Here is an 8,422-nt window from a genome sequence, read left to right as displayed (position 1 = left end):
AGGGAAGACAAAAACAACGGCAGAGAAACAGTAGAATGAGTTAATGATAACTGGGCATTGGGAACTAAAGAGTGCCTTTCCAAAGATAAAGAAGAAAGAAAAAAATACTACCATGAACAAAGTCTCCTTAGTAAAAGCAAGGTGAAGTCAATGATTACTGCAAACGTCTGAGGTACTGTTTTACACTGCTGGAAAACAAAACCAGTACACAAAATAAAGAAGAAATTAAAACCTCAGCATTCAGCTGGATGTAGGTTCCCAAGTGTCTCACTCCTTTGGGAAAAAGGGTCCAACATCCTTTAAGGACATATGAAAAAAACTAGCCTAGCTGTTGAGAAAGTGCCAGTAGGAAGACATTGGGAGTCTCACGGCTGTAATAAAAGAGGCCCAAGTGACAGAGAAGCAGTGGAAGACGGTATGCAGATGCACTGCTGTGGACAGAAAATGAAAAGTCCCAATGAAAGGTTAGTTTGCCTCTTTTTCTTCAGGTCTTGCTCTGTTTTCAGGGACAAACTCTAGACCAGAATATAAAAGCATCCACAGCCAGATTTTCAGGCTGCTATGAGGATAAAGAATATATTTCTGTCTATGGGTTTTCTCCTCCTGCTCCTGTCCTCCAGCACACCACCCGTCTCACTTTCCTGGGAGAGCCTTAAGCAAGGCAAGAAGTTGGCTTCACTTCACAGGTCAGACTATGGTCACCTTTTGCCCGAATTGGTGTTGCTGTCACCTAGCCGAGCAAAAAGTTAGGGGATTTCTGGCTAGGGCATCGATGAAAGGTCTGTGGGATCATAAATCCTGCTTTTAACTAAAGGGTCCTCCCTAGAGATAAGCTAAGCAGTAGGCTCTAGGTGAGAGGGAAGGAAACTAACTGGGAGCCTGTTCAAGGTTTAATACGAGCTAATGTACTTTCTTTCCGCTCTGTGCAATCTCCACACGGAGCGGATCTGAAAGGGAGCTGACAGATGGAGAAGCTTTCTCCTTACATTTCCAGAGAAACCAACTTGCAACCACAGACCATCCTGCTTACCAGGAGATTTGGCAGCATTTTTCCTCTCCTTCACAGAGCAGCAGTTATGACCATGTAGTCCGAGGTCTCAAGAGATGGAACTAATGAGAGGAACCGTGAGAAATCAGGTCAGAGAAACAAGGGCAGAACCAAGCAGAGAAGCTAATGTGTTATAAGGAAGTTGGCCCATCTTGTTCAAAGAGGTTCTTCAGTCACTATGGCTAGCATCTGGCTAGCACGGTTGAGGCATATCTGCTTCTGTTGGCAAGTACAGACCATAGGGTGGTGTGGCATGTGTTTTGTCCAGCCATGTTTCCTTTCCCAGCTTTCTTACAGCAGCTTCAATGGGATTGACTTCTGGCTGGAAATGTGCTGCACTCAACAGCTGTGGCCTTCTCTACACACGCAGCATGGCTCTCCCTACCTTTTCTAGTTACCACCCATTGCACTCATGTTTAGTGGAGTAGTGGAAAAAAAAGAACAGAAGAAGCTGGAAGAGAACAACTCTAAACCATGTTGTGATCTTGGACAGATATTTGCATACTGGTTGAGAGGTCTGCCAAGAAGGATCAAGGCCTGTATTTGCAACAGCTGTTAATCAAAGTGGGAGGAATAACAGATATCAGTCACCCCAGAAAGAACAGATGTCAAAACTCCAGGCAGAAAAATGAGACTCAGGACACATAGCTTCACCACAGTCTCCGTGGACAAAACAGATTGCCGGAGCACTGCAAGAGGGAACACTGAGGAGTAACAGGACCAGATCTGATTCACGGAGATGGCAGGTGAATGATTTTGTACAAGCTTCTGAGGCAACTTGGAGTCAAACTAAACCGTGATGGGAGTTTGGCTTCACAAAGGATCAGGCAGATACCTGTCCCTAAACGTGGGCATCTGTGGGCTGAGAAGATGATGACCAGTTGTATGGGAATCAGAGAAGACCAACGACAATGATAAAGTGGATGCAGGGACTCATTAATGAAAGGAGATAAAAAGAACGAATGGCAAAAGCTAGGAAAAGAAGTGATACCTGGGTGCAAAGCACAAACAACCAGATAGGAGAGAAACTGTTTAGGGGAGTACAATACACGGTTATAACCAGGAGTAATTGGGTGAAACTGGACAAATGAATATATAGGCCAACTGTCTTCCTGACTATGAGACTTGTTAGACCGTGAAATGGTCTCCAAAAGAAAGAGGTGGAAGCCCCATTACCTGAGCCATTTAAACCAAAAGTGGGCAGATCAATCAAGCATGTGCTGTAAATCCTCTACCAGCAGGGGAGCAGAGTTGATGACCTAACAGGTCTTTTCCATCTCTAATTTCTACATTTAATACAAGGAAACACAAAAAAAACCCAACTTGCCATGAGAAACAGAATAATGACTCAGCACTTGGGGAAAGCCAGAGGTAATCACACAGGTAGGAAGGGAAAATGTCATAGTGATGAAGCAGAGAGACTAATAGAGGAGAGAGCAGCATTGTAAAAGCAATAGGCATGCAACAACTCAACTCCAGCAGTTCAGCCACGCTGCGGGAAGATGGGTAAATACAAAACCTTTATTATTGCATTGGCCCTATATTAAAAAAGGGTCATTGATCTCTAGGCTGAGAGGGAACAGTGCCTTCCCTCCCTCTTCCTCATTTAGTTTCAGGGACTGGCCAAAACAAAGCTGTACAAGGCTGTGGGGAGCCGGTCCTCGTTTGCAGAATAGCCTGCAGTAGCCCACCAAGGGATGCCCACTGGGAGACCCCAGGAGTCTCACCTCCTGGCCACACAGGTGAAGCAGCACTGCATTTGATGGAAGCCTGCCACGCTTAAACGGATGCCACATAACGTGAGCTAAGGCTTGCTTTAAAACACCGTGGTAGGATTCCCTCTCATTGGCTATTTTCGGGAGCACTGGAGCACCTCATAGGAGCCTATTCTATCCCAACGCACAGCATCCTTACAGCAGCTTCCAGCGCTGGTTCTGCCTTGCAGTGACATGGGTACAGGCAGGACTGGGCTCTCGGGCACGCTCGGGGCTTGCAATACAGCAGGTGCATCCAAAAACCAGCCAGGACACCAAGAACCGCCATTAAAAATCACAAAGACTCAGATCAAGAGACGGCCAAGTCGCCTTTTGCGTTACCCCCCACCGTTTTCACCCCCTCCGTCACGGGGGCTGGGGCTGCACCCAGTCCTGGGGCTCCAGGAGCTGGAGGGTGCTGGAAAAGCACGGCAGCCGGCTATAGGATGTCTCCCACGCGTTGCGGGTGACACAACGCCCCCCTGAACCTCTCTGCCGAGCTACGTGCGACCCACTCCGGAGCGTAAGCACAGGAAGAGCCCCGGGAGCTTCCCTCGCCGCCCGGCAGGAGGAAGCTCCCCCGGGGTTCCCGCTACCCCTCCACGGTCCCTTTGGCTCCGCAGTGGCAGGCGGGCGTGGCTGTGGGGCGGCGGGCTGGGTCGCACGCAGGGCTGGGAAGGGGGAACGCGGCCCGTCGGTACCCGCCGGTACCCCCCCCCCACCCCCCAGCCCGCCCGAGACTTCCCGTGCCCCGCGGTAACCCGAGCTTCATTTCCTGGTCGAGGCTCTTAAAGGGGCAGCCGCGGCGGCGGAACAAAGGCCATTGTGCTGACCGCGGGACGGCGCTTCCCCGCTTCCCTCCCCTCCCCCAAGTCACGTTCGCCTATCCCGGTGCCGGCTCGCGGCGTTTAAAGGGCCCGCCCTCCCCTTGCCGCCGCGGTATCCCGCGAAGGCAAATGAAATTAGACGACGCGACCCCGCTACGCCTTCCCACCCTCCCCCCGGCTTTGGCCGGCCCGCATCGGCACCGGAGGGCGGCCGCGGCTCGCCTCGCCCCCGCCCCGACCGCGGTGCACCGCCGCCCCGCCTTCGCCCCTCCCCGCCGGCGGTGGTGGCCGTTCACTGCCGGCGGCCGCCTGCTGCCGGCGCGGCCCCTTTAAGGGGCGGTGCGGGGTGCCGGGAACCCACGTCAGTTTCGGCCCCGAAACTCCGGATCAATGAGCAGCGCGGGGCGGGGCGCAATGCTCGGCCAGGCCCGGCCTGGACCCCGCCGCCTTTCGGTTTCTCTCTTCCAGGAAGGAAAACACCGGCGGGGAGCGAGGCCGCGGCGGTAGCCCCCGCCCCTCCCGCCGGCGCCCCCGCCCCTCTCCCTACGCCCCCCGCTCCCCCCCTCCTCCCCCCGCTCCCCGTACCGCGCGCGCGCACCGGCTCGCACACGGGCTCGCACGGGCAGAGCGCGCGCAGTCACGCACATACACACACGCACACAGAGCCACAGGCGCGCGCGGGCGGGAGCGATCGCGCGCCCCCGGAGGAGCGGCGGCGCTGAGGAGGGGACTCGGGCGGCGGGGCGCCTCCCCCGGGCAGCTCCGCGGGCCGCGCCGCGCCCGCCGCCGGGCGATGGTGGCGGCAGTAACTTCCCCTTGAGGGGACGGGCCGGGTCGGGCCGCGCTGCCGGGCTGGGAGAGGAGCGGAAAGTGGGGAAAGCCCGAGAACTTCCCGTCCGCCCGCGCCCGCCCCGCCGGGCTTCGCCGTTTCCCTCCTGAGAGATGTCTGAGGCTCCTGCTCAGTGTTGCATCAAGGTAAAGCTCCGTCCCTCTGTCCGTCCCTGCGTCTGTCCGGCCCCTGTCAGCGCGGGACGCGCCCGCCGGCGGCTCGGGGCGGTGGGCGCCGTGTTTTGCCCTGGGTTATTTGGGTGAAAATAACTGTTTCTTCCTCTTTTTTTGTTTTTGTTTGCTTTTTTTTTTTAACTCCTGCGCGAAGGGCGGTCGCGGGGGGTTGGGGTCCCCCCGCGTCTGCGGGGCACGCAGCCCCCGGCCGCGGCGTTCGGGAGCGCGGAGCTGCCCGCCGTGGCGGCCGGCCGCGGGCGAGGGGGACGCGGGAGGCGGACAGAGGGACGCGGCTCCCGTCGGTTGTCAGCGCCCTGCGCCTGCCCCTGCCCCGGGGGGACACGCACAGCAAAGCCGCCGCGGTCGGGATTTCACGGCGTGGCGCTTCGCGGCAGGAGCCGGCGGCGCGCTGGGCGCTTGGAAAAGGAGCCCGGGAGCCTGGCCCGGCCTCCGCGGGGCTGGCTGCCCGCGGTCCCCCGCCAGCAACTTCGCAGAAAGTTTCCTGCCGACGGGGAGATGCAGCCGCTGCTGCTTCCTCCAACAGTGGGTTGTGGGGCTTGCGTTGTATTTTTTGCCTTTTTTTTTTTTGTTTGTTTTGGTAATATTTGTGTTGTTGTTATTATTAGTTTTTAATCGCTGCCTTTACTGGCATCGCTTGCCCGTCCGCAGGTAGGGGAGCCCGGGCTGCGCAGCCCGGTGCCGCTCTGCCAGGCCCCGGGGGATGCGTTCCTCCGTGGCTTGGCTTGTCGAAGGGGTTGCCCCGTGAAGTTTCTCGTTTTAAGTGGAGGCGGTATAAAGCTGAGACAATGGAAACAAAATTGAGTTTCCTTTTTTGTCCTGACCCTTCCCATCTAGCAGCCCGCTCCTTCCTCTTTCCTTCCCTCACCCCTCGGTTTTGTTTCAATCTTGCATTTTCTTCAGGAATCGCTTTGCCTTCTTGCCAGCCAGGAATCTCCCTTCTGCTCCCGACTAACTCTGTCTGAGTGAGAGTGCTTTAGCAGTTGTCTCTCCCTGCCTGGAAGGAAAAGGTGACTTCCAGACTCTCCCTAAGGAGAAGAGCCTGGAATAACCACCCGTTCAGCTTAAAAAGCATGACGCTTTTTTGTTTGCTTGTCCTGTGCGTGCGTGTGTATGTTTATAGTGGGAGTCTTGCGTTCCATACGGTGTGTCCGCAATTCGAAAGCTACTGGGTGTATTTTCTCTTGCCGAGTTAAATGCGTTCGGGCCTGTGTCCCGTGAACTCTCATGGCTTAGAGAGTCCAGTTTGACTTTTCATAACACAGACGCACAAATTGGATAATGGGGTATTGTATGCGCGTTACAGTATGGCAAAATGCTAATGCAGGCAGAATGTGTACAATTAACTAAGCAGATCCCTGTATGTATAAACTGAAATATAACTACTGTTTCTTTCTAGTAAACCCTATGGAAAGGTAGGATGAGTTCTCTGGACAGAAGAACACAAATGAATGTCACGAAAAAGTAGTGTCATATAAGTTGTGTTTTTGACATGAGTCGTTTTGAAAATATGAGGCTTACTTCTGCTCTTACTGAAATCAGCAACAAAACTACTGTTGATTTCAGGAACAGTAAGACTGGTCCTTCCCTAACCTCACTAAGGTACGTTACAGAGTCATACTGTAAGGGATCAGCTACGTAGCAGGAGAAACATGAGCAAACTTCCAGTTGAGTCTTGAAATGATTAAATGCCAGTTTTTCATTACGTTTAGAGAGATATTGGAAAAATGATTTTTTTTTTTGAGTGACTTTCCGAACATTGTAGTCTGATCATGTTTTTTATTTTTTAATGTGTGATTTGTTTGCTTGCTGACCCTTGCAGTTATCTTACAGAAACTACTGTTGTTGGCGTCTCTGTTGGTGATGATTAAAATAGTTTTGAATATAGAAAGTATGTATTTTCAGACAGAGATGTGAATTTCAAATGATAGCGTTTCTTCACCAGTCAAACCTATCTGGATGACTTTCTCTTCAGTTTTTCTAACTACCGTTGTTTTTTGGACACTTGTTTCAACCGGGCAGAGTTAAAGGTGGTTGCAATCAGCAGCTGGATTTAAGAGGAGCTGTTTAAATGGTGGTGTGATTATACAAGTACGATCGATTATTTCTTCAGCGTGACAGTCCAGCTCGTGGTACAGAGCATGAGGTCGAGGCGGAGGAGTGAGCTCCGTACGACACTCAGACTTTACTGCTAAGCTGCTGTTCTGTGTTGTTCTGAAAAGTAGCCAAAGTATTGTGCTGCAAGGGTGTTGCAGAGTTTCATTAGGAGCCTGTGAATTGGAAGAGGTGGTGCTGGTGGATGTATATTGTATTTTTTTATTTTTTGCCCTTCCTCTTCCGACACGGGGCAGGGGTGCGTGCAGTAAATGCCACAGCAGCTGGGGAGATGAACCATGGGAAGCTGCAGCGGAGGGAGTTAAGGCTAGTGCTTTGTTTATGCCCAGGCTGCTCAGTGCGTGGTCTCCTTATCTCACCTTATTAGGGAAGCACTCTAATAAGATACAGGAAAACTCTGAGGAGGTGAAGTTTTGATATATATTTAACTACTGGTAATAAATATAAACTTGCAGTAATATCTTGGTTCATGTCAAGTGCTTATCAGTATGTATGTGTGATTGTATATTGATATGTGTTTACTTTGTGGCAAGTGTGTGTGCTTACTTACATTAACTCTCTTTCCGAGAGAGGAGGAATTCAGTGCTTAGTATCCTGATCTTGCCAACGCTTGAGTGTGTGCTTGCCTGGCTGATGGCAAGCAGACCTGTTGTGGAAAGGAAGTTAAGTGCATGTGTAAAGAGCTTAAAGCTGTGGAGAGAAGTCATCACCGGGGTTCAGGAAAATAAGATCTTGGGAGTCAGAGATGAGCATGAAGATTGGACTCTCAGTGCTTGCTATACCTTAGGGCATCAGCCTACTCTCTGTGTGAACTGACAGGCTTCAGGCTTGTAGCAGACTCCAGCCCAAGGGGGCTTGGGAAGGGACATCTGGTTTGGTTGTCATATTCGTACACCTTTTTCATCCCAGCTGTGGGGATGTCTCCATCGGTAGTAAACCTGTTCATCTGATCCTGAGCTGTAGTAGTTAGCTGATTATATTATTGTAAATACTGTCATGACATTGGCACTCCTTAAAATATTGGCAAGTGATCCTTATGGCCTCACCTCTACTCCCTCAGATGGAAGAACTGAGGCACAGGGAGGGTGTAAACATCTTGGCAAAGACTCGCACGAGAGCAAAAGCACAAAGGGAGACAGGACTAGAGGTTTGGACACAGGCAATGATTTTTGTGATTGATTAAGGTCCATGTGGTGATGAGTTCTATTTAAAACCTCACCTGGAGCTTTCTGGTTCTGAGGCTCTCCCTATTTTTTTCCTGAAATGATAATACCTTGAGTATATAACCATGGTGTCACATGGAGGCTCAAAATTCAGCAGGCAAATACAAAGGTCCCAAAGGGTGCACTTCAATTTGTTGGTGTTTTTTGTTTGTTTCTTTCTTTCTTTTTATGAATCCCGTGCTTTCAGTTGCTTAGTCTTATTTGCCGTGCTAGCATACAAACAATTGTATGGGAGGAGGGAACTAAAACTGGGAATATGAGATGGATCAGCTGCTTCAGATCTCCCAGACCAGGCCTTCTCCAGGCCCAAGCTCCCTTGCGTGCGCCCGGCTGATGCTTGAGCCGAGGGTGCTTTCTGTGCGCAGCGCTGAACGCACAGAGCCTTCCTACAAGTCGGGTTTCACAACTGACTCTGGTGGATCAGAGTGGTGAGCG

At 51.9% G+C, this 8,422-nt stretch overlaps 1 protein-coding gene across 1 annotated transcript in view; it reads left to right on the top strand.

The window, feature by feature from the left end:
• The first annotated feature begins 4,488 nt into the window (after positions 1-4,488).
• Positions 4,489-8,422, top strand: part of ETV6 (ETS variant transcription factor 6) — a 143,786-nt gene continuing 139,852 nt past the window's right edge. Inside the window, exon 1 of the mRNA XM_086610489.1 lies at positions 4,489-4,604. Within this exon, the coding sequence (XP_086466615.1) occupies positions 4,572-4,604 (33 nt within the window). The 5' untranslated portion in view covers positions 4,489-4,571. The remainder of the gene's footprint in view (positions 4,605-8,422) is intronic.

This window comes from Tauraco erythrolophus, chromosome 4 (genome assembly GCF_009769465.1).
Source record: "Tauraco erythrolophus isolate bTauEry1 chromosome 4, bTauEry1.pri, whole genome shotgun sequence".
NCBI lineage: Eukaryota > Metazoa > Chordata > Aves > Musophagiformes > Musophagidae > Tauraco > Tauraco erythrolophus.
Note: the sequence above shows the minus strand (reverse complement) of the source record. Positions and strands in the feature narration are given on the sequence as shown.